Here is a 25,886-nt window from a genome sequence, read left to right on the forward strand (position 1 = left end):
TCAACCATTTAAATTAAATTATATGACTGATCTCAGACAAGATACAAAACCCAGTCCCTGGGCCTCAGCCAACAGTAAAATGGGGATGCACCTACACAAAGTACCTAGCGAGTTATTAACAGATGGCAAATATTATCCTGAGGTTTTTATATCTAGATGGCACAGAAATACAGAGACAGCAATATTTGTTTGAAGCACTCAAGTTGAAGCTGGGGGCAACAGTGGAAAGAGATGGGTGATTGTGAGTGTGAGAAATGGAGAAACAGTGGAAATTGGTACATTTTATGTGAATAAATTCTAAAGATTGAAATTAGAAATGAGGGTCAAAAGGTCAGTCTATGGTTTAAGAGTTCTTTTTAACTGCCAGATACTATTAACCAATCTGCAACATTCATTTAACAATTTTTCCATTTATCTACTACTTAGGATTCCTTGTATCTACTCACCCCACCCTACCTAAGAAGATAAATGGTAAGAGTCAGTTTGGTACACTCAGTTCCACAGAAAAAAAAGCAGGATGACCTATATCCAATTTCCTATGTGATAAGGCAGAAAAAAACCCATCCCTTCTTTTTTCCATTGGAATCCGAACTATGATAAAGAAGACAGACATCAGCAAGTTTGAGCGAAATGTTTACATTTATATTGAAATATACACTAAAACAGAATGAGTTCTACTAGTCAATGGAACTTTGCCAAAGCAGAATCACAAACTTTCGTTGGGGAGGTCCAGTCAGCTAGCAGCAGTGATCCCCAAGCAGGAACACCGAGAAGAAGCCCGGGGGACCCCTCTCCAAAATGCCTCCTTTCAAGAGGCCCCAACTCACTTCTCCCACATGCACCCACACAAGATTTAGGAGCTTGGACATGCTCCTTATTTTCATATATTTTTAGTTTCTTCTTCACTGCAATAAATATAAAATTGGCAATGCTCATACACCACAGCACAGACAATATTTCAGGCTTTAGCATACAACTGTAAACAGTGACTAGGTTAAAAAAAATAAAAAAAGAAAGTTGGAATTTTTTTTTTTTTAACGATGAGACAGAATTCTTCAGAGCAAGGCATGAGCTACTCAAGACTTGTGTCAGGTTAAGGTTTTTGACAAAAGATTTCGGGTTTAGGCAGATGCCTTCAATAGTCCAAAGACCCAAGGTGGTAGCCAAAGGACTGCCTATGGCAATCTAGAATATGTGGACAGCAAAACAACCTGCCCTAGGATCACCCCTGGCAGTACATTTTCAACCTGCCACATTCAAGTTATGACCACAGACATCTTTATCACTGGCTGCCATCTAGTGCAGCAGGAATGCATGGGCAAAGGAATTAAAGTTTGCTGTGAGAGGAACAGAATAATATCTCTGCTAGCTGCCTGGAAAGTTGGCCCCTTAATCACAATGACAACTAGAACATTTCACTTGGACAGTGCATTAAATTTACAGATAAAAAAAGTACAAAGACTAATCAGTAAGTTCAGTCACTGAAGCAAACTGGGATGTCCATCAAAGGAAAACAGATTAACACTTTTTGCCTAAAGCAGTACAAAGAAATATGGCAAGAAATGAAAGTGAACTCAGTATCTGCACATTAGTAATGGGGCAGAATTTTATTTAAAAGGCTAGTGGTTCAAATAACTATTGCTTGAATAGCTCTGGTAGATACAAAATGTAGTAACATCTGAGGTTTCTACACATAAGCAAAGGAGCTGAAGGCCAGCTCACAAAGGGATATTTGATCCTCAGTTAAGAGAGAAGCTAAAAGCGCATGCTGCAGGAGTAACCTAATGGGTTTATTTGGACAATACTCCCATCCTGTGACGAACGGAAAAAGACCTGGATAGGAAACTGTCTTTTCACACACAAAATTCTGGCTTAATTCTCCCTCCTATATACAACTATACCTCAGCTGAAAAAAAAAATCTGTCTTGAAAAACTCAGGAACCTGGGCTACTAAAAATAAAAAGGAAATTTTAATATAGTAAACAAGTTTAGTAAACACCATGTGTATTTTCTGTTGTTAATAAAGACATGATACATTCAAAAAAGTACTTTTTTTAAAAAAACGACAAAGAACAAAAACAAGAAAATTTCTACAAAGAGGCTTGACAAGAAAAAAAAAAATCAGCCCAAGTTCTATCCCTCTCAATCAGAAGTGGGTCTTAGCACAGATCAGTAACCCCTCCTCCAACACACAAAAGCACTGCCATTTGCCTTGCAAACATAACATAAAACATATTACCTCAGTAATTGAACTTGAACATTAAGCAGAATCACTGCAGAGCACATTTTGATGGGTGTTACTTCAATACCCACCTGGTCCAGTTCAAAATATCTATTTATAGATTCAGTTTGTACACATTCCATAAGTATACTGAACAATAAACCATCTATTATCCCATTATTTTTCTAAATGGCAGTTCTCATAGCTCAAGCAAACATTAAGATTATAAAGAGTTCTCTTCAAAGAAATTCTCAGGTGAAGGTACATTAATGAGAAACCTTAAAAGTTACACAAACCTAGTTCTTTTGTTATTAAAATGATGGGATAAAGGTAGAATGTCTGTTCTGAAGAGCAGCTTCACTTGCTTCCCCATGGGAAAAGGCCAAATTTTGGTGGGATTAATATAATTTAAAAACTAAGCCAATAAAAAAAAATAAAATATACACCTTAAGATATTATAAAACTTGAAATAATGTCAGACATTTTGGAATGGGAAACAGAGTTCTGATTTTTTTTTCCCAAAAAAGGGAACTGTAACAGATTTTAAGGGAAAAACAAAACAAACCAGAACTCTGAATATGGATAACACTACACAGACTCTATAGCACAGAACACCACACAAGAATGAGTTCTACATCGGCAATATGATGAGAATAACTGGCTGGGACTTATATTTCCAGCAACAGAGCTCCTAGGCCAAAAATGTGTTAAAAGGTTGTAATGTCAACGAGGACCAAAAAAAAGGGGGGTGTAGGGGAGGATGAGGAGGAAGGGTTGCATGCATGGGTCTATTATAGACATGATATTCAGCAGCATAAAAATAATACCCTCCAAGAAGTCTCCTGAATGGGGCAAAACCTGTTTTTTCATTGCTTAGCATGGGAAAGATTAAGAAGTGGAACAAATTCACTTGTAACTATAGTGTCTCTCATATTTGAATGACAAAGCATGTTCAATCTGATGCTAAATGTTAAGAAAATATTAAGGACACAAATGAAAGCAAAATAAAAACAAAAGGCTAAATTATGAACCTTAAAAATTAGAAAAAAACATGTTTTAAAGCCAAGTAGGTCATTCTGATAATTATATATGACATAATCCATAGAGAGAAAGGCCAAGAAAAGAATCTTCATATTGTTCAGTACTTAGGCTTGCTGTTATCCTAGGAAAAACAGTGATAATTCAACAAATTGGTCACACATACAACTAAAAAGTCCCCTTCTGGTTTCAAATGAATTTAAACTACAATCTTCCTTGGCTAATTTTTCTCCTGTGTCAAACAAACTGTACAGGACCAGTTTAAATCCCTCCTCCCTTTCAAACACTAGATATGAACATCCAGGAACATTCTACAATGCAAAGTGCCTTAAGAAAGAGAAGGATTCTGTAGTGCCAGTGACATACTGATCTGAGGAAGCTGGGATGCTATTAACACTGATGGGAGCCAGTCAGGCAATGGTGTTTTGTTTCTCCTCAGGTGTTTCTTCCAACAATTGCATGATCAGTTCATGGAGGGGTTTACAGATCTTTGCATAGCCCCCTCCTGTGAGATGCAGAAAATCAAACATATCGTGGCAGGAGATGGCACCGTCCGAGTGCACAAAGCCCCCATCTGTATCCAGGAGCTGCACATTGGTAAGCTTCGGCAGGGAAACCTTGAGAAGTTGGTTCACCTTGGCATTCTTTTGCCTCAAAGGGTTGGGCTTCTCACCTCGAGGTAACAAACCCTGGGACAGAGCAGAGAATATCAAATGAGAAGGTTCACTTGTTTTTCTCTTATTTATTTGTAAAGGCAGGTATTCCTGGAACACCTGCTCCATTTGGCACTTTCTACACCTTTGATTTCTGAAACACTGGACTATACTGGTGTTAATGAAAGCTGACTATTTCTTCTTAGTTTCTTCATGGGTTCCTCTTCCTTCTCCTGTCCTTTAATTATTGGGACTTGTCCTTTGCCCACTGCACTTCTCACTCTCAACATGTTAGCCCAGATCTCTTCCTAGAGCTTCAGAATTACGTATTAAACTTCCAGCTACAGAACCAAACTTGAACATTCCTGAGGCACTCTCAACGTGTCCAAAAGCAACTCATCAAACTATGCTCTTTCTACATTCTCTTTACAACTGGTCATTCCAACATCCTTGAGTCTCTCATCCCACATATCTTACCTATTTATTGTTAAATTGCTCAGCTTTTGTATCCTAAATATTTCTCTAATCCATTTTGTTTTCTCCATCCTGACTATATATACTACAGTTTGGGAACTTATCACCATTCACCTCAATTAATGTAAAATCTCCCAACTGGTCTTCCCACCTTCAGGGTTGTCTTCCTTTCAATCCATTCTCCATTTGCCTATCAGAATAATCTAGCTCAAATATTCATCTATCATTTAAAGCCACATGGAAGCTACATGATATACCATGAGAAACAGAGTTGAATTGAATGCTGTCTTGATGAATCAGAACCACATAGCTGGTAGGGTAAAACAGGGTGTGTCCTAATTTTTTTTTTTTTTTTTTTGGAGACAGGGTCTTGCTATATCACTCAGGCTGGTCTTGAACTCCTGGGCTCAGGTGATCCTCCTACCTGAGCCTCCTGAGTAACTGGGACTACAGGTACATGCTACCGTGCCCAGCTCTAAATTCTTTTTTAACCTGTATGTTATGATCAACTATAATTTTCAGGTAAATCATATATCTGTCCCCATGATAGTAAAGAAAGGAAAAGCCTGTTTTTATATGGCAAGAGCAAGGTTTTATCAACTTAAACTAAGAGTGAACTTTACACACAATCAATCCCATTATAAAATTACTGTCAGACATCCCAAACCTTTTAGTTGGTTTACATCTAATACTGCCACATAGCAAGATCTTATTTGCGCAGAAATTTTGCCACCCGTTTTCTTATAGGGTATGGTTAGAGGTCTTTATTTCACAAAAAATAGATTTTCTGTGGGTATTTTACTAAAAAGAAAAAAAAATTATGTCCAAAGTAAGTACTTCTTCATGTCTAAATTTTTTTCAGCAAAATGTTGGGGCCTTGATTACCAATTTATTGTATGATTGTATACTTCCAAAAGAGAACTATAAAAAATTATGACTTTGTTACCCTGGTCCATCTCCTATCCTTGTTAAACTCCTCAAAAATATCATAAGATGAAACAATAGTTAGAAATAAACTAAACGCTAATTTTATGACTGTTGAAAGTACAAGGCTTTGCGCCTAATACTTAACATACAACAGCTGTCCTCAACGCTGAAATACCAGCGTATGGTTAATGAACAAGCAGGAAGGATGGCCAGTGAACAGTAACTATTCACATTGTTCCAACTTGCAAAGAATACCATGGCAGTTAAAGTCAAAAAGAATGACTTAGCCTCAAAAATGGGGTAACTTACCTACTAGGACTTTTAAACAAGGATGAGAAAAATAGCTTATGTATTTGCATAACATTTTCCTTAATGTGAGTATCAAGGGTATGCCATATGATTTGTCCTTGATTTTTAACAATTGCTAACACATTATGTTAAGGAAACAAAACAGAAAAATACTACACTCTGAATCTCTTCACCCTGTAACAACTGTCTTTGTTTTAGTCTTTTTCCAATTGCATGTACACTTCTAAGCAATTTAAAATATATTAATATTCCAAATTTTCACTTAAATACACCATAAAGTCTGTTTTTACACAGCTTTAATAATTGTAATGTGATTAGTACTATTATATTCATTGACTTGTGTAATCATTCCCCTACACTGTTGACTGTTTAGGTTATTTCCAATGTTTTAGTATTGTAGATGACACTACAATTAACACTTCTGTATATCAAATTTAAGTCTGCTTGAAACAAAGAATATTTATGGAGGATTTGTTCAGCAACATTCATACAAAAAATATTTCCTAAGCACCTACTATGTACTAGTCACTGTACTTCAGAGCTGGACTCTTAACCACAATATAATCCTCTCCAGAATAAGGCAGGATATAAATAAGTAACAGTAACAAGTAAATTCAATACCATGTTAATAAAAAATAAGGCCTGGCTCCCCAGCAATTATTAAGATGAAATCCAAAATCCCTAACATAACACACAAATTCCTACATGACCTGGTCGTGGCCTCTCTCTGCTAACCATCCCAGCCTTAAACTTATGCATCCTCCTCCACTTACCCAACAAACACATACACAAACATGACTTTGATCATTTCCTTTTTTTCTCCTCTGTAATGTCTTACCTTCTTTCTTTTCTCCATTTGTCTGGAAACCAAAGAATTCTTTAAAACTAAATTCAGATGTCAACTTTTGTTGTCTAAAACATACCCTGTTCTCCCCTTACTCCAAAGAGCAAACAGTATAATAACACTCTCTTTATATTGCTGATTCCATCCGTTAGACTGTGAACTCCTTGGAATATGTCTTACTCATTTTTATATGCTAAAGACCTAGGATAGTGCCTTATATACAGTGATGCTTATATGTTTGTTGAATAAATGACTACCTTCATAATACTATCTCATTAAATAACTGAATATAGATCAGATTTTGCTAAAACATGTATTTCAAGTTAAGCTAACAATATCTACAGCTAGACCTTTACATTGGAATAGCTGTTCATCTCAGAGACCATGAAGACTTAATGTTTTAATTCTACAAAAGGGTAGCACTTTTCTGTTCAGGGTAAGACTATTAAGTATTCTTTTTTGTATTTTTATTTTTTTGAGACAGAGTCTTACTCTGTCGCCCCAGGTGGAGTGTTGTGACATCCTCATAGCTCACTCCAACCTCCAACTCCTGGGCTCAAGTGATCCTTCTAGCCAGCCTTGCAGGTAGCTGGGACTACAGGCATGCACCACCAAGGCCGGCTAATTTTTCTATTTTTAGTAGAGACAGGGTCTCACTCTTGCTCAGGCTGGTTTGGAACTCCTGAGCTCAAGCAATACTCCCGCCTTGGCCTCCCTGAGTGCTAGGATTACAGGTGTGAGGCACCGCGCCTGGCCTAAAGTACCATTTTCTTGCTGATGGAATTTCGGATGTTGCAGAGAATTCAGAGATTCTAATAAATACACCACTTTTAACTGATTAATGGTGGAAGAGACACATCTAGGCTAATCCAAATCTAAGTCTAATAAAAAGAGACTCAGGATTCAGACAAATCTCATGTACAATTTAAAAAATTATCTATGGAAGTCAAGGGAAAAAAAAGGCTACCTGAGGTAACAAAGGATTTCCACACTTCTAAACAGGGATGAGTGGACAAAAGATGGCCCCACAGCTCTCATGGGAAACGATGAGACCACTAAGACAGTAGAATATGTCAGAGAAGAGGTCAACAGAAGTATCATAAACTGCCTCCACAGAATAAAGATTCTCTATATCAGTGGTCCCCAATGTTTCTGACACCAGGGACTGGTTTTATGAAGACAAATTTTGCCACAGGGGGGCGGGGGGGGGGGGGATGGCAACTGATGGGGAACAGCTGTAAATACAGACGCAGCTTTGCTCACTCACCTCTTGCTCTGTGGCCTGGTTCCTAACAGGCCAAGGACCAGTACCAGTCCACAGCCTAGGGGATGGGGACTGCAACTCTGAATTCATAAGTGATCACATTTCTGAAACGACTCCTCAGCTAACCTAAAGATATCCGTCTCCACCCACCAAAGACTACATACCAATACAATGATTTTGGCCTGTGGCTGCCTTGTGTTGATAAGTTGTACAATGGCCTCAATTCCACCTGCTACCTCTTCTGCCGTATTTTCATGGTTGTTTGTTCCTACCCAGACAACAATGACCTGTAATTAAAGAAAGGAAAAAAAGGGTAGGAAAGAATAAAGGAAATGTCCAACATTTAGATGAAAATGCTATTTCAAAAACCAAGGAAGGAAAGATGAACTTCTCAAATGGTGTTGGATAATGTCAACAGGGCAGCTATCTTAATACACTGATTTATGCCTCATATCATCTATTCAGGACAAATTCTAAGTGGTTTAATACTTCTATGGCAAAACTATACCAGGAAACGAGAGAATTCTATCATTGTGGAGCTGGAAGCTAATCTCTCAAAATCCAGAAACTATACAAAAAAAATTAATAAATTTGCCTATATAAAAGTCTTTTGCATATAAAAAACATTAAACTGAAATCTAAGAAACCTACGGAAAAATATCTGCAACTCATATCATAAAGATTCCTATATAGTACCTTCCATAAAAAAAAATAATAGAAGTACCCAAGGGAGTGTAATGGATATAAATTCACAGTTGCACTCAAGGAAAAGAGAAGAGGTAGAGGTTCAGGTGGAGGCTGCATGCCGTTTTAACAAATTTTTCCTCCTTAAAAAATTCATTTTACAAGGTGGTTATCCCTTGGAGACATACATCTTATTATGTGACCCAACAAAGTAATTTTCAACCTTGTCCCAAAAGGCAGGCAGAAAGGCACGTGAATAAAGTTTTTGGAAAGGCAAAGAATAAAATACTTTCAATGAAAGCAACTTTTCCAGTGGCTCAGCTTTGTTTCTTTTTTTTCCAGGAGTTGAAAAAAATTATATACAGTGTCCCAACTCAGGATATTTATAACGTGATAAGGTACTGTAGAGATATTCATTTGTTCACATCTGCTTCAAATGTTCTTCAGAAGAACTTGGAGGCTTTAATTACCAATTCGTTTATATGGGTAAACAGATCCAAAATTACTTCCTAAAGTGAATTCCTGGTCCTCCTCCCATGGCCCACCTCTGAGCAGTTTCCCCCTCACACTGCCCCAGGTTCATGCATTCCACAGAACAGCATACCTCATTAGCAGCAAATCTCTTCCTACAACTGAAGATAATTATAACAATTATAAATACAACCCAGGCAAATAATATACTGGTTTCTTAATTAAATGTATATTTTGGTATACTGTTAAACAACATCACTTACCTTAAAAGAGGCATGAAGCAAAGAGCAATAATGAAACAGTGCTTTAAAGAAGCAATGTTTTTCAACTACCAGTTTCAATTTACCTATTTGAAAAAGAGCCAATATTAATGACATTCTTTTAAAAATAAATTTCATTTCACCTTAGGTTTAATATTCTCCAGTTCTCCATTCTTTAGTCTCCATAAAACATGTCTTGTCGTATCTCCCTCAATTCCAAAATTCAGTGCATGAAGTGGGGAAAAAAGTTCTCGCCATATCTAAAAAAGAGAAAAACTTGATTTAGTTAAGCTAAAACGGGGCCGGGGGGTGGGGGGTGGGGCTTCAATTGCAATGTGTGGTGAGGCATATGAAATAATCTCCATTTTCTGTATTCAAACATAACATTGCAAATGGTGTATTACTCACTGTTTGAAAAGCTTTGATGATGCCACTGTGTAACTCAGTTTTTAACACAGCGTTAGGTCTCAGCTCAAGAACTGAGTCACAACTCAATCTGATGCCTCTTAAGAGGTATCGACATTTATAATTAAGTTGACAATCCAATGAACTCTCATTTCCATTTATTCAACTACTTAAAGGAATAGAGTGAAGTAGAAACAAGAGATGAAGAAATTTAAAGTGCTGGAGCCAAAAAGAAATAAAGCTACTCTTTTTAAAAAATTTCCCTTGGAAGAATGCCTAATCCTAAAAAAAGATTTGGAGCAGCTCACTACAATAATATGTAAAATAGTCCTGCATGAGGGCTGTGAAAGAAAGAAAAAAAAATATATGTATATATTTTACAAAATAGGAAAATGGCAGAATACAAATAATACGTGAGAATCATGATGATGATAAATATAAGTGAGCAAATACAAATAAGGCAACAGTAAAATACAACTAATAACTGAAAATCAGACTAGGGCAAATATAAACAAACAAAAATAACATTAAGATTCTTGGAAGCCAGAGTCAAAAAGGGAGTTTAGTTATAAACAATTCTAATTTTTTTTTCTTTGTCTCATCATGCTTGGTGGCACAAAGAGTACCATAAGGTAGGACTGATTTCTCTTATACTCTGAACTATAGCTTCTCTAAGAGTCAAAAATAAATTTACTAGTTCAACTCAGAATAAAAGTGTTAGTAATTAATGGATTTACAGTAGTAGCCAAGACCCACCCTCACCCCACCCCTTCCACCTTTACCTCATACTGCTGCATTAACTGCACCATGGAGTCTCCCACAAACAGTACATCAGGCTCTTTGTCTTTACAGTCCAGGACAAATCTGTTGTGCTGGTTTAAAAAAGAGAAAAATTAGAAATTGGCATTTCTTTCCCTGCGAGATTTCTTGGCCTAGAAAGAACAACTGTCCAACCATTTACTACTGTTAAACATTCTTCTTCCTCTTTTTTTTTTTTTTTTTGAGACAAAGTCTCACTCTGTTGTTCAGGCTAGAGTGCTGTGACCTGATCATAGCTCACTGCAACCTCAAACTCATGAGCTCAAGTGATCCTCCTGCCTCAGCCTCCCAAGTAGCTGGGACTACAGGTCTGCACCAGCACAATGCTCAGCTAATTTTTCCATTTTTTGTAGAGATGAGAATCTTGCTTTATTGCTCTGGCTGGTCACCAACTCCTGATTTGAAGCAATCCTCCCTTCTCGGCCTCCCAAACTGCTAGGATTATAGGCGTGAGCCACAGGGCCCAGCATAAACATTCTTTTTTTTTTTTTTTTGAGACAGAGTCTCGCTCTGTTGCCTGGGCTAGAGTGCCTTGGCGTCAGCCTAGCTCACAGCAACCTCAGACTCCTGGGCTCAAGTGATCCTTCTGCCTCAGCCTCCCGTGTAGCTGGGGCTACAGGCATGTGCCACCATACCCGGCTAATTTTTACATATATTTTTAGCTGTCCAGATCATTTCTTTCTATTTTTAGTACAGACGGGGTCTCGCTCTTGCTCAGGCTGGTCTCGAACATAAACATTCTTTTTTTCGGCTATTCCTAAAGCTTATTCCTCTCATTCTACAATTTTTTTTTTTTTTTTTTTGAGACAGAATCTCGCTGTGTTGCCCGGGCTAGAGTGAGTGCCATGGGGTCAGCCTAGCTCACAGCAACCTCAATCTCCTGGGCTTAAATGATCCTACTGCCTCAGCCTCCCAAGTAGCTGGGACTACAGGCATGTGCCACCATGCTTGGCTAATTTTTTCTATATATATATTGTAGTTGGCCAGATAATTTCTTTCTATTTTTAGTAGAGACGGGGGTCTCACTCTTGCTCAGGCTGGTCTCGAACTCCTGACCTCGAGCGATCCACCCGCCTCGGCCTCCCAGAGTGCTAGGATTACAGGCATGAGCCACCGCGCCCGGCCTCATTCTACAATTAACTGCTGGAACTTTCTTCCCATTCTTACCATACTGATCACTCTAGTATGCATAAGAAAACCAGAATTCTACTGAAACCAGAATAGAAAAATACATTTAACATGCTTTTTGAAAAGTTTATCTTTCCTTCAAACTTTTATTAAGAAAATTTGATATACAGAAAAGTTGAAATAGTTATAATGAACACCTATATATCCTCCACTTATATTCAACAACCAACATTTTCTCACATTTGCTTTATCTCTATGTATGTGGGTTTACTGAACTATTTGAAGGTAAGATGCAAACACTGATTCTTCACCCCTAAATATTTCAGTATGCATCTCCTGAGAGTAAAGTCATTTTCCTATAAAACCACAAACTATTATTATAACTAAGAAAATGAATAATCTCATAACATCTAATATTTAGTCCATATTCAATCATTTTAACTGCTCCAAGAGTTGGATAAAGTATGAGATCATTTTTTGAACTATCATCCAATCAGGGTCCATGTATTTTATTTGGATGTTTTTACCATAGACTTAGAAAATGTCTGTTGACTTCCAAATGTGACCACTTAATCCTTTCACTCTAATCCAAGTTTATAAACAGCAGTAACCTAGTTCTGGCATGCCTCTTTCAAAAGAGTGCCTCTCTAAAGGCACAAGACACTTTTTAAATGGATTTTACCCATCAATACTAAAGGACATAGTTTAAATTTTTATATTCATCCCTGAAACAAATTTACACAGTGCTTCAGGCAACAGGTTTGTAATCTAGTTTCAGGTTCCAGGGAAAGGTCCAAGTGCCGAGATATTCATCCACACGGTGAAAGTGGAAAGTGACAAAAATACTTCTGGAAATAATTTGACAGTTTATTAAAACACTTCCTCTCTTAGAGTCATAGGACTGTGGATAAGCTTTTTTCTTGCTTGCATGTTTTGTGCGAATAAATATTTTTAAAAATTACTATTGTTTCAGTAAGTATTTTTAAAGTGAAGGCGTAAAATGAGCAAGAATAAAACTTCAGGCCATGAGTAGGTGCTTTTCACACTATGCCAACTCTCTACTGTTTGTACTGTAGTACCAACTACCTCTCAACACTAATAAAATAGATGTTTATAGAATGTCATGGAATTTAAGCACAGCGATTCTAAAGGCTCCAGTATTTTTCTTTCTTTCTTTTTTTTTTGAGACAGAGTTTCACTCTGTTGCCCTGGCTAGAGTGAGTGCCGTGGCGTCAGCCTAGCTCACAGCAACCTCAAACTCCTGGGCTTAAGCGATCCTACTGTCTCAGCCTCCCGAGTAGCTGGGACTACAGGCATGCACCACCATGCCCGGCTAATTTTTTCTATATATATATATATATATATATATATATATATATATATATATATATATATATATATATGTTTTAGTTGGCCAGATAATTTCTTTCTATTTTTAGTAGAGATGGGGTCTCACTCTTGCTCAGGCTGGTCTCGAACTCCTGACCTCGAGCAATCCACCCGCCTCGGCCTCCCAGAGTGCTAGGATTACAGGCGTGAGCCACCGCGCCCGGTCATGGCTCCAGTATTTTTCTTTGAAAATACAGAAGGGAGTTGCAGTAAGTTTGGAAAAATAGAAAAGACCAAAACAAAACATCTGTAATTCTACCATCTTAACCCAGTAACTATTACCATTTTGGGTATTTTCTTCTCATCCTTTTTTCACATCCTCCCACCCCTTTTTACATAGCTTAATCATTAAGTATAACTCTTTCTGGCACAATGGCTTTGGAGCAAGAAAAATGTACCTTAAATTCTACTTTATCTACTTTATGGCCCAGTGACTTTAAGCAAGTACATAATCTGAGTCTTGGTTTTAAAATCTGTTGTTATATCTGCTTATAGTTGTTAAAATAAGAGTTCTATGAAAGGGGTCCAGCACACAGTAGGTACTCAATAATGGTAGCCATTGTAATTGCATAAAACATCATACTAGAAGCATTTTTCTATGTAGCTACATGACTTTTATAACCATAATTTTTATTTGCCACATAATATCCTATTAAATGTACCCATTGACACATCCATTATTTTTTGGGGGGGGTCTTCTTCCTATTGATGAACTTGCCAGTAGCCTCCTATTTGTGAGCCTATTTACTGAAACAGAGACAAAGAAATATTTTATTTTTCATATGTTGGAAATTCTTAGGTCAAAAGCAATGAACATTTTTATGGAATTTGGATATACTTCCAAATTCTTAACAAAAGGCTACGTACAAATCTATACTGACTCCAGCAATGTATTCTAACTGGTTTTACTCTACCTAAACTTGAACTGGATATTAACATTTCTCTCTCTTTCTCTTTCCAATGTTTTAATCTGTACTTTTGGGAAACAAAAGTTAAACATTTTCTTTCATGTCTACTGAGATCCTTAAGTATTACTACCTTAGGGATACTATTATTGATAATGTAACAAGACATCAATGCTTCATCTGTAATATTTATTGCAAATATTTTCCTCAGTCTGCTGCTGTGCCCTCCTTTTCTGGTTAATATGTTTTGATGTAATTTCGGTTGAATTTGTCTAAAGTCAAGTCTTTCAATATTACCCTTAAAAAGCACTTTATGATGGAAAATATCAAATGTACCCAAAAGTAGAGAGAATAACACTATGAATCCATGTATCCATCACCGGCTACAGGCCACTATTATTTCAGTCATACCCCTAACTACTGCCTCACCCCATCCACAGATTATTTTGAAGTAAACTGAGGATTTATCATTTTGTGTTTCAATATTTTAGTATGTAACTCTTAAAAATCATTTTTTAGAAGTATAACCACAATACCAATTTTACTCCAAAAAACTAACAATAATTTTTTAATATCAACAAATAACTAGTATTCAAATACAGTGTCTCAAAAATTTTGTTTCATGTTTTTTAAAAAAATTAGATCCAATTTGTCTCTTAAATTGGAGACATAATCTACAAGCTCCCCCCTTTTGCCACCACCTCCCAAATTTACTTTTTGGAGAATATAATTTTTGACCTGTAGAATCTCCCACAGTCTAGATTTTGCTGACTGCATTCCTATGGCGGTGGTGGTGAATATGTTCATCTGTCCCAGATTAGGGTTCAATATTTTGGCAATATTCCATAGGTAGTACTACCAACTCAATACTTGTTTTAATGATTGTTTTATATTTTTCTTTTTTAAAAAAATTTTGAAATAATTTTAGATCTACAGAAGACTTACAAAGATAGAGTACTGCCATATGCCATTCACTCAGCTTCCTCCAATGTTAACATCTCATATAAACATGGCACATTTATCAAAACTAAGAAATTAACACTGGTAAATACTATCAGCTAAATTAGAATTTACTTAGCTCACACAAATTTTTTCATTAATGTCCTTTTTCTGTTGCTAGAACCAATTCAGCATACCATGCTGCATTTAGTTCCCATGTCTCCTTAGTCTCTTCCAGTCTGGAATACTTTCTTGGTCTTCTCCTTGGCTTTCATAACTCCGACACTTTTTTTAATATGAAGGGGTGGGAGGTTGTGAGGAGCGGTGTTCAGTTGCCTTGTTTGTTTTTGTTGAGACAGAGTCTCCCTCTGCCACCCTGCATAGAGTGCAGTGGTGTCACTGTAGCTCACTGCAGCCTCCAACTCCTGCGCTCAAGTGATCCTTCTGCCTCAACTTCCCGAGTAGCTGGAACTACAGGCACGTGGTGCAACACCTGGCTGTGGTGCAACACCTGGCTTGCTTTTTTTTTTTTTTCCTTTATTTTTGGTAGAGACAGGGTCTCACTCTTGTTTAGGCTGGTCTCGAACTCCTGAGCTCAAGCAATCATCCCACCTTGGCCTCCCAGAGTACTAAGATTACAGGTGTGAGCCACCATGCTCAGCCAACTTTGACAGTTTTGAAGAGGTGGGCTCAGGTGTTTTGTAGAATGTCTCTCAACTGGGGTCCATGTGATGATGTTTTCCCATCAATCGACTGAGGTTATAAATTTTTTGGAAGACTACTGCAGAGATGATATGCTCTTCTTGTTGTATGCTATCAGGAACATGTGATAGCAACATGACTTATCACTATCAACATGATGTTAATATTGATCACTTTTGGTTAAGGATGACCACTTGCCAGGATTCTTCACTGTAAAGTTACTATTTTTCCTTTCTATATCCTATTTTTTTTTTTTTAGAGACAGGGTTTTACTTTGTCTCTTGGGCTAGAGTGCAGTGGCGTCATCAGAGCTCACTGCAACCTCAAACTCCTAGGGCTCAAGCAGTCCTCCTGCCTCAGCCTCCTGAGTAGCTGGGACTACAGGCACATGCCACCACACCCAGCTAATTTTTCTTTTTTTTTTTTTTTGAGATAGGGTCTTGCTATGTTGCCCAGGCTGGTCTCAAACTCCTGGCCTCAAGCAATCCTCCTCTCTTGGCATCCCAAAGTGCTGAGAATAGAGGTGTGAGCCATTATCTTTTTCTATTTTGAGTACTTCCTTGCTTTCTTGCATTACCAGATGCTCCAGGCTCATCTTTCATTTTCCCAACTCCAGTTGTAGAATCAACCATTTCTCCAAGGAGCCCTGGTTCCTTTCATTATAGAACAGTACTGAGAAACCAGGATCTGGGTGTATAATATATTTTAATATTTAGTAAAGTTAGTCCATCCTTAGCATGCAAGTTTTATAAAAAATTTATTTAAAATTTGTGCCTGTTTCTCTTTCATTTGACTGGTATTTTTCCAGCCAGTACTCATTATTTAAAGCCTATTAACTTAAGGCAGGAACAACCACAGCATCTAGTTTTAGTTACTACTTTTCATAAAGGTATAAATGACCTAAAATGTCCATCAATGAGAAAATGGGCAAATCAATTATGGTATTTTCAAATATAAAGCAGCGGAATACTATTTAAAGAATGAAAATGAATAAACTACAGCTATACCTTAAACATGTATGATACATTGCAGAAACATAAAGATACTACTAAAGTTCAAAACCATGCTAAACATACTCTCTCTATATATATATTTAGAGACATATATATATATATATATATATTTGCGTGTACTACATAAAATACATGAAAACATTCCCAAATTTAGGATATTGGTTTGAAGGTGGGCAGGTGGGAAACAGAAAGGAAGTGATCAATATGGGGACATCAATTTTATTAGTAATGTTTTATTTCTTAGGGTGAATGGCAAGTGGCAAATACACAGATGCTTAAACTTATTTCCTTTCTTTTTTCTTTCTCTTTTTTTAGAGACAGAGTCTCTCTATGCTGCCCAAGCTGCCCTTGAACTCTTGGGCTCAGGCACTCCTCCCACCTCAGCCTCCCAAGTGGCTGGGACACTACAGGAGCATGCTACCATGCCTGGTTCAAAATACTTCTTAATACTTAATTTTGAAGATTTAAATAAAGTAGGAAGATTAAGTAACAATAACCAAGTAGTTGATCCACATGAGAACAGTTCAAAATAATACTGCCACTCAAATAAGCTAGTTGATAGACTAATTTTTAAGTTTAAAAAGAAAAAAACAAAGAATACTATACAACTATGAAGACTATAAGCAGAATCACTAAATACTAAAACACTAATCTGTGGGTACTTATAATCATATAGAACTCACTAATTCGAAGAGGTAAAATGGTTGGAAACAGATAAAGAAGCTCGCAATATTGGAGAAGAAAACAAAATGCTAGAAAAACAATGAAACACATCAAGAAGACAGAGGCCAGCTTGAAGGGAGTCGCACTTGTAAAACGTGGAGCAATTTGAGATTCAAAAGAATAATAACAGCTGGGCGTGGTGGTATGTGCCTGGTGTCCCAGCTACTCAGGAAGCTGAAGCAGGAGAATCACTTGATGCCAGGAGTTCAAGGCTGCAGTGAGCTATGATCATGTATGTGAATATCCACTGTACTCCAGCCTGGGCAACACAGCAAGATCCATCTCCATAAAAAAAATTTTTTAAATAATAACAATGAATTATAACTCACTAAACAAAATAATAACTCATGAATCCATACTATAATAAACAAATAAGAATTGGTTAACGCCATCTCCACCTCAAAGTTAATATTACCAATGAGACAAACCAATATTACATGTCCCTATGTGACCTGCTGAGGACACATCACATCAGTGATATTTCCTGCCAAAAATACATAATCTGAATCTTGATCATGAGGCAAAAAGTGAGGGACATGCTACAAAATAAAATGGCCTGTACTCTTCCAAACCATCACTGTTAAGAAAAATAAATAAAGGCTAAGAAATGTTTCCAATTAAAGGAGAATAGAGATAACTGAATGAAATGTGTCATACTGGACTGGGAAAAAACTGACACAAAGAACATTACTGGGACAACTGGAGAACTCTGAATATAGTTTTTGGATTAGGTAATAGTATTATATCTATATCAATATATATATATATTTTTTGAGACAGAGTCTCACTGTTGCCCTGGCTTGAGTGCCATGGTGTCAGCCTAGCTCACAGCAACCTCAAACTCCTGGGCTCAAACAATCCTCCTGCCTCAGCCTCCCGAGTAGCTGGGACTACAGGTATGCGCCACCATGCCCAGCTAATTTTTTCTATATATATTTTTAGTTGTCCATATAATTTCTTTCTATTTTTTTAGCAGAGATGGGGTCTCGCTCTTGCTCAGGCTGGTCTTGAACCCCTGAGCTCAAATAATCCACCCGCCTCGGCCTCCCAGAGTGCTAGGATTACAGACTTGAGCCACCATCCCTGGCCTATATCAACATTAAATTCCTGATTTTAATAACTATCCTATAGGTATGTAAGAAAATGTTGTTATGCTTAGAAATGCTAAAATATAGAGATAGGGGTAAAGGGGAATGATGAGTGCAATTTTCAAATGGGCCAGAAAAAACACCATGTTGCTATATACCTACGAAAATAGATACAGAAAGAATAATTATGCAGATATGGCAAAATGTTAACAATTGGTGAGTCTAGGTGAAGAACATAGGGAGTTCTAAAATATTTGTAATACTTGTATAATTTTGAAATTACTTCAAATTAAAATAACTTTTGAAGAGACTCATATGAATAAAATATATGCACTTCCTTTTACCTGAGACATCCATCTGTCATCTCCTTGAATATCTTCCGCTGCATGTGGGATAGCTGCTGGGTTTGAGTCTCCTTGGCTCATTCTATACCTGGGGAAAAATGTCTATGTCATGTTTCATTTATTAACAGGAATGTTTGTTACCATTTACTTAAATATTACATGTCAGGTTTCAAATAATAATTTAAGTTTCATTGAGGTTTTGCCTAGAAACTAAACAACTAGGGTTTATTTTCAGCAGAGATAAATTCCAGGCCATGACTGCTTAAGTTCTACAAATCCAGCATCATTCAACTTCCACACAGGTTTGAATATCACTTAGGAACAGTGCATAACATTTAAAAAATCTGCTCCAAGTATATATTTTACACTTATATTACTTTTTTCATGATTATATTACTCCAAGTACCAAATGACACAAGGAATTAGACACTTATAGTACAATGAAATCTACATTAGAGACTTTTAGACTGTTAGAGTTACGTATTAAGAATTACTACAGCAGGCCGGACACGATGTCTCACACCTGTGATCCTAGCACTCTGGGAGGCCGAGGCGGGTGGATTGCTCGAGGTCAGGAGTTCGAGACCAGCCTGAGCAAGAGCGAGACCCCGTCTCTACTAAAAATAGAAAGAAATTATCTGGCCAACTAAAATATATATAGAAAAAAAAATTAGCCAGGCATGGTGGCACATGCCTGTAGTCCCAGCTACTCGGGAGGCTGAGGCAGGAGGATTGCTTAAGCCCAGGAGTTTGAGGTTGCTGTGAGCTAGCTGACGCCATGGCACTCACTCTAGCCAGGGCAACAAAGTGACACTCTGTCTCAAAAAAAAAAAAAAATTACTACGGCAATAATTAGAATCCATTGGTTGCTAACCATCACACAAATAACTGTAGTACAAATTATGGTAAAACTAGCCATGGCCCTTGGCACTGTTTTTTGACAAACATTTACTAGGTATTTTTTCTTTTAATCTATTTATTTACTTATTTTTAAAGACAGGGGGGTCTTGCTTTGCCACCTGGGCGGGAGTGCACTGGTGCAATCATACCTCACTGCAACCTCAAACTCCTGGGCTCAAGCAATCCTCCTAGCTCAGCCTTCCAAGTAGTTGGGACTACAGCCATGTGTCACCATGCCTGGCTAATTTTTCTATTTTCTGTAGAGATAGGGTCTTGATTTATTGCCCAGACTGTTCTCAAACTCCTAGCCTCAAGTGATCCTCCCACCTTAGCATCCCAAAGTGCTAAGATTATAAGCGTGAGCCACCGTGACCAGCCTGTTTTTATTTTTGATAGGTCTCCACTAAGAAAATTTTAGTAATGAGGAGCCCGAATATGTCATCTGATAGTAGGGAAGAAGAAATAAGTAGGCTAGAAGGGAAATTCAGAAATATTACAAATGCCAGTCTTCTAGAAACACGTAAGAAACCAGACAATTTTCAATCAATTCTGGAGAATACATATTAGAACTATGAGGTATGAAATGCAAAGACTGATTAAAAAAGAAAACTCTGGGGTTTTTTGGCTTATAGAAAAGCAGGCTATCCTCTACATCAGCAATGTTTTTCTTTCCCTTACCATGCTCAAATATAGCTAAGCTTTCTCTGAAAGAAGACTGAGTTATATTCATTCAGTAAGTTTACTGAGTACACAAAACACCACATTGCTAAGGTAGTGGTTTTTTAGAATCACAAAGTACCAAGCCCTAAACAGGAAAGCATACTTTCACTCATGAAAAATAAATTACAGAAATAAACAATATTAACACTAGTTATGCAAACAAATTAGTTCAGTTCTAAATGACACTAGGTCTAACAAAAACAGGCTGAGGGCTGAGCCCATATCTAACTGAAAATATAAATATCATCCATACCCTGGGTAGATGTTTCTTTAGATTACTAAAACTTCTAACTATCAGAAAATAGTAGCTTTCTATGAAAGACTATGCTCTGTATTTCATACACATCACCTCCAATCCTCACAAACGCAATGCAAAATGAAGAAAACAAGCATCAGGGAATTTAGGTAATTTACATGGTGAATGACTGAAGGGGATATGAAATTATGTTTGCCTGACCCCAGCTATGTCACATCTGGCCCACTGATCACAAATCAGTTCATGCTGACTCCCTAAACAGAGCCTTAGATCTAGCCATTTTACTCAGAAAACATATGCAACACAGAGCTAAAATCATCAATATAAAATACAAGAATCAGGAATAACTAACTGCAAGATGAATTAGTATAGCTCCAATCAGACTACGGTATCTGTTTGAGGTTTCATTGTCTAAGAAAGGGATGGAAAAATTAAAAGATGGATGCATAAAGCAAAATGAAAAATGGTTTAAGGAGTTAAAACAAATAGTCATATAGAAAGGATTAAAAATTGGGGACTTTGCTTCTGTTTATAAACCAATAAAACATTTTATACCTTCTATATAAAAGTTTCTTTGGGTCTAAGTTCAAACCCAGATTTAAGTCTGGCTATTCAGGTTAAATCTGACATGATGTTTAAATAAAACTTTTAATTTACAAAGTACTTTTCCTGCAGATCAAAAAGCTCTACTGGCCTTAAGACAGAGAGGGGGCAACCAATCTTTCCCATCAAAATTAGATATCTATATATGTAAAGAAATATAACATTTTGTATTCATTAATTGAAAAAGTCTATTTTTTAACTTTATGTATGTATGTATGTGACAGAGTCTCACTCCACTGCCCTGAGTAGGGTACCATGGCATCAGCCTAGCTCACAGAAACCTCAAACTCTTGGGCTCAAGCGATCCTCCTGCCTCAGCCTCCCAAGTAGCTGGGACTACAGGCACACACTATGACGCCTGTCTCTTTTTTCTATTTTTAGTAGAGATGGGGTCACACTCTTGCTCAGGCTGGTCTAGAACTCCTGAGCTCAAGCAATTCTCCCGCCTTGGCCTCCCAGAGTGCGAGGATTACAGGCGTGAGCCACCATGCCCAGCCAAACAGGAGTTTAACTTTTAAAACAGATTTTAAAAACTCAACCATTTAATTAGTTTATTCTCCTATCTAGAAAACTACTTAACGTGTTAGGTATTGTTGAGGCAAAAGTTAACTGACAGAGAGTTAACAGAGAGCACAATTGAAAACTCCCTACTGAAAAGGGGAAAAATAATCTGTTCTACTCTCACTGTATAATTGAAGCTATTATTCCTCAGGATTGTTTAAAGAACAAGGCTGATAAATTATGAATATGAGGTGCTTTCATAATAATATATGTTCAAATACATACCATACCTCACCACTTAAAGACAAAATGCAGGCATTTCAACTTCATTTGAGTTCTTGGAATACCACACTCAGATCTTGTTGAAAAACTTAAAGAATTTTGACAAAGTAGGGGTATCTAGAAGGGAGCCAAAATGAGGAGGAATTTGAAAACCTGTCATATTAGAAATAGCTGAAAGAAATGGGTATGTTTATAATCTATAGAAAAACAGGTTGGGGAAACGGAAGACATAGGACATAAAGAGTTGTCTTAAAGCATTCAAAGATTACTGGGAAATAATATTAAGTTTATTCTGCAATACTCAAAACAGAAAGGGACAGTGGATAGAACGTACAGTGAGAAAAATTTCTAACAAATGGGTACAAAATCAAATGGCCTGTCTAACAAGGTAGATTTCTCTCAACAGAGATACAAAGAGAGGCTAGGTGAATACTTAAAGGGAAAGCATAAAGTAAACTGAAGCGTATGAGTAAAGAAAAGTTGATTCAGATTACTGGGGCCCTCCAAACATTTTTCAGTGTTTTAGAATCTTTTTGAAATGCATTTCAACATACCTGCATTTGTGTATAAAGTCAATATGTGAATTACTATTAACATTTAATTATTAGTAAAGCATATTTTTTCCTTTTTTAGATTAAAAAATATATGCGAAAAAAGTTCTAAATTCTTTCCTATAAGCCAATGGATCATCTTATGCATCCCTGGGGTTGCATATACTCTACTTTCAAGACAAACAGTCTACCTGAATTGTAAGATCTCTTTAGATCTATGATTCAATTTACAGACATGGATTTTCAGAGTTCAACAGATAAACTGATCTAAAGTAATAAATTAATATTTATTAAGAACTTACTGTTTACAAGATCTTGTGCTAGGACCTTTGTTATTTAAATAAAACTGAAGCTCAGAGAGATCTAAGGAACCTGCTCCATGATAGTGGAACCGTAGGTAGGAGAGCTGTGGTTTTAACCTAGGGTGATGGACCTGTAAAGCTTGATGCTCTGAGCAAAACACCTCCATCTCAGTCCTAAATGTCTTCATGAGTAAATGAAAAAGGCATATAGACAGAGAAACTGAGGAACAAAATGCCACTTATCTGAAGCTACAAGGCAGGTAGAATTGGGGGAAGATGGCAAAATATTCCCAATTAGATAGTCTTTTTTTCCTTTAACTGTAAATACAGAGTCATCCTTCTTCCACAATGGCAAAGTATCTGAATGAAAATTTGTTTCTTTGTGCCTCCAACACTTGGATTCTGTATTATTTTGCCAAATCAAAATCTTACAATACAAAGTAGCTTTCACAGTTTTACTGATGCTTATAGCTTGGTAACACTTTTAAACACCAGAAAAAGAAATACTGAGCCACAAACCCATAAAATTTCATCTTTAGGAACCAGGCTAGAAATGCACAACCTAGAAGACTATGCATTTATAGGATTCAAATAACTTGGAAGTTAGATAAAATAATCTGCTATATTCTTTTTTTTTTTTTGAGACAGGGTCTCATTCTATTGCCATCGCTGGGAGTGCAGCTTTGAACTCCTAGGCTCAAGTGGTCCTCCCAACTCAGCCTCCCAAATAGCTGGGACTACAGGCACCAGGCACGGGCTTTTTTTTGTTTTTTGGGGGTGGGGGGTAGAGACAGAGTCTCACTATGTTGCCCAGGCTGATCGTGAATTCCTGGCTTCAAGCCATCCTCCCACTTTGGCCTCCTAAAGTGCTGAGATTGCAGGCATGAGCCATTGCACCCAGCTGTAAACTGTTGTATTCCTTACAAATATAAAAAGAATAAGCTACTCATATATAAAAAATATAAAAAATAAAATAAAATTTAAAAATGAAGAGCTATCCAGAGAAGAGCCTGCAGTAGGCCACAAAAATCTGAGTGACTTTGGGTTTCCTGTCTCAAGTAGAGGGCAATAATGCAACAAAGCCATCTTCAGAATGGTGAGGCAGTAACCAAGAAAAAAGAAAAGAAAGTACCAACAGAGAGGGATCTGACTCCTATTTCACCTTACTGACGCATAATAATCTCCCTGTGTAGCAAGTCATTAACTTCTGAGATCACAAACAGCAGTTAGAAAAACCAAACAGAATGGAGATAAAAGATCTGAAGAACAAAAGTTTTGTTAATTTATCATGAGAGACTATACTTCAGGGAAGCTGTAATTGTCCATTCAAATGAGTTCTCCGGGAATAGATGAGGAATAAGCGACTTGCACAATTTTCCTTCATTTTCTATCTTCTCTACTTAACTTGGACTTTGATAATGTAACACCAGAATTTCCAGATATTTATACCAGCATAGTATAGTGTATCTAATCAGAAACCAGTTCCAAAAACAAGGAATTCTAAATTCTCAAGTTGAGTTAGATGGGGGAAAGGTGGGGGAAAGATGACCTAAGAATTAAAAGATTTAGAATGTTCCCAGTCATACCTAAGACTCTTCACTTTGTTTTAAAAGAGTTGGTAGGGTTATTCTGAAGAGGAAGGCTGGCCTCAGGAATGCCCTGTCTCAGTGGGCTGGTGGGTGGGTCTCTGGCTTCTAGCACATCCATAATTTATTATCGAATGCCCAAGCCAACAAATTAAAGCACAATGATTTCCTACACCTCCCCTGCTCCCCCACAAGGAGGCAACCTTTATGCCAGAACAATGTGCCCAGGAGAAAACGCTACAGGAACATACAAGGCAAAAACAAGCTCCAGTATTTTCTTTCTCCACACTACCCCTCACCCAACCCCTCCCAATTTAAAGCTGTACAAAATCAGGTCCTAGGTTGGATCCAGTGGTCTTTCCTTTCTCCGTGGGTAGGCTCAACAAAGAAGCCAAAGCTTCAAGTGGTTAGTTTTCTTAAGGTTTGTACATAAATTATAATAAAGCAACGCTGGCCTGGGAGTTATGGAAATCAGAATAATGAGTCACCATGCAACGGGTAAATCAAACCTGTAGACCAGAAGGCCCCTGATTTGGTAAACAGCCGTGGACCGGGGAAAAAAACATCCAAAAACCCACTGACAGGTTTAAAAAGCTGGCTGACCTTGCGCAAATCATCTGCCTCTCTCTGAGCCTAAAATGAGGTGCTAGGCAGGATAGCCTTCTAAGAAATAATCCCTTCTGAATCGTGACAGCCTACGAACCTTTGGAATACATCGGAGCAGGCAAAGGAGAAGTTTCTAAAGAGTTGAAATTTTTCAAAAAAAGAAGGGAAAAGTGCTCGGTAAAAAAAAAAAAAAGTAACTGGTTCTGGCAGACAAGAGGCAAGGGAAGAGTGAGAAGGGTCAGAGGTTGAACCTCAGGGAAGGAGGGAAAAGGCAACAGCTGAGACCAGAGGCAGGAGGAGTTGCTGCAATTGGAGCTTGCAGGAGCGAACAAGCGGCCAAAGGGAGCCGGGGGTGCAGGAGGCCTACTCGCGGGGTGGGCAGGGCTGTCCCCCGCCACGCTACTCCTCCACGGGAAAAGGCGGGGTGCAGGCGCCGGCCAGCGGCTGAGGAAAGTCGACAGGTTTGGGGGCGGGGTGCTGGGGGAAAGGCTCTACGGAGGATGGCGAGCGGCGCCGGCGGCCGGGGAACCAACGCCGAGCCCGCGGAGAAGACGAGCGCGCGCCAGGCACCCCAGGGGCCCGCTGGGGGGGAGTGATGCGGGGGGAGGGGCCCGGGTGGGTGGGGGAGGGGAGGTCGCCAGCCTCTCACAATAACACCTCGCTGCCCCTTCCGACCCCCTCCTTTAAGCCACGGGCCTGCGACCCTGGATGCACTCACTGAAGCAGAGGGTCCGTACGGGCCCCTGGCGGCTGCGGCGTCGGCGGGTGGCGCGTCTGTCGCTCGCTCAGTCCCGGCGGCCCCGCTCCGGCGCGTCCCTCCTCTGGCCCCAGCTCCAGCGCCTCCACTTCCGGTTCCCCTGCCACTCAGGCAAATGGCTTCCGGAAGTCCCGCCCCCATCCTGCCGAGCCTTGGCGTGGCCCTTGTCTCCCCACTTTCACTCTCCGCGGGCGCTCAGGGCTCTCGCCCAAGGGCCCTGCC

The 25,886-nt window shown here is 38.2% G+C and overlaps 1 protein-coding gene across 1 annotated transcript; it reads right to left on the reverse strand.

Annotated features, from left to right (window-relative positions):
• Positions 1–620: 620 nt before the first annotated feature.
• On the reverse strand, positions 621–25,748 carry PAFAH1B2 (platelet activating factor acetylhydrolase 1b catalytic subunit 2). Its single transcript, XM_045556412.1, has 6 exons — positions 25,626–25,748; positions 18,601–18,688; positions 10,333–10,422; positions 9,289–9,405; positions 7,895–8,017; positions 621–3,948 (listed from the first exon to the last, which is right to left on the reverse strand). The coding sequence occupies exons 2-6, from the start codon at positions 18,679–18,681 to the stop codon at positions 3,670–3,672; spliced, it is 690 nt and encodes a 229-aa protein (XP_045412368.1). The 5' UTR covers positions 18,682–18,688; positions 25,626–25,748; the 3' UTR covers positions 621–3,669.
• Between the last annotated feature and the right edge of the window lie 138 nt (positions 25,749–25,886).

Source organism: Lemur catta, chromosome 7 (genome assembly GCF_020740605.2).
Source record: "Lemur catta isolate mLemCat1 chromosome 7, mLemCat1.pri, whole genome shotgun sequence".
NCBI classification, from domain to species: Eukaryota; Metazoa; Chordata; class Mammalia; order Primates; family Lemuridae; genus Lemur; species Lemur catta.

What these genes read in the sequence shown, in the direction of transcription:
- PAFAH1B2 (XM_045556412.1), bottom strand. Translation starts at nt 18,681, where the DNA reads ATGAGCCAAGGAGACTCAAACCCAGCAGCTATCCCACATGCAGCGGAA. An exon ending in AGTTAATGCAGCAGTATGAG is followed by an intron (nt 9,406 to 10,332) that starts GTAAAGGTGGAA and finishes TCTCTTTTTTAG; the next exon opens with ATATGGCGAGAACTTTTTTC. An exon ending in AGGCCAAAATCATTGTATTG is followed by an intron (nt 3,949 to 7,894) that starts GTATGTAGTCTT and finishes GCTCTGTCCCAG; the next exon opens with GGTTTGTTACCTCGAGGTGA.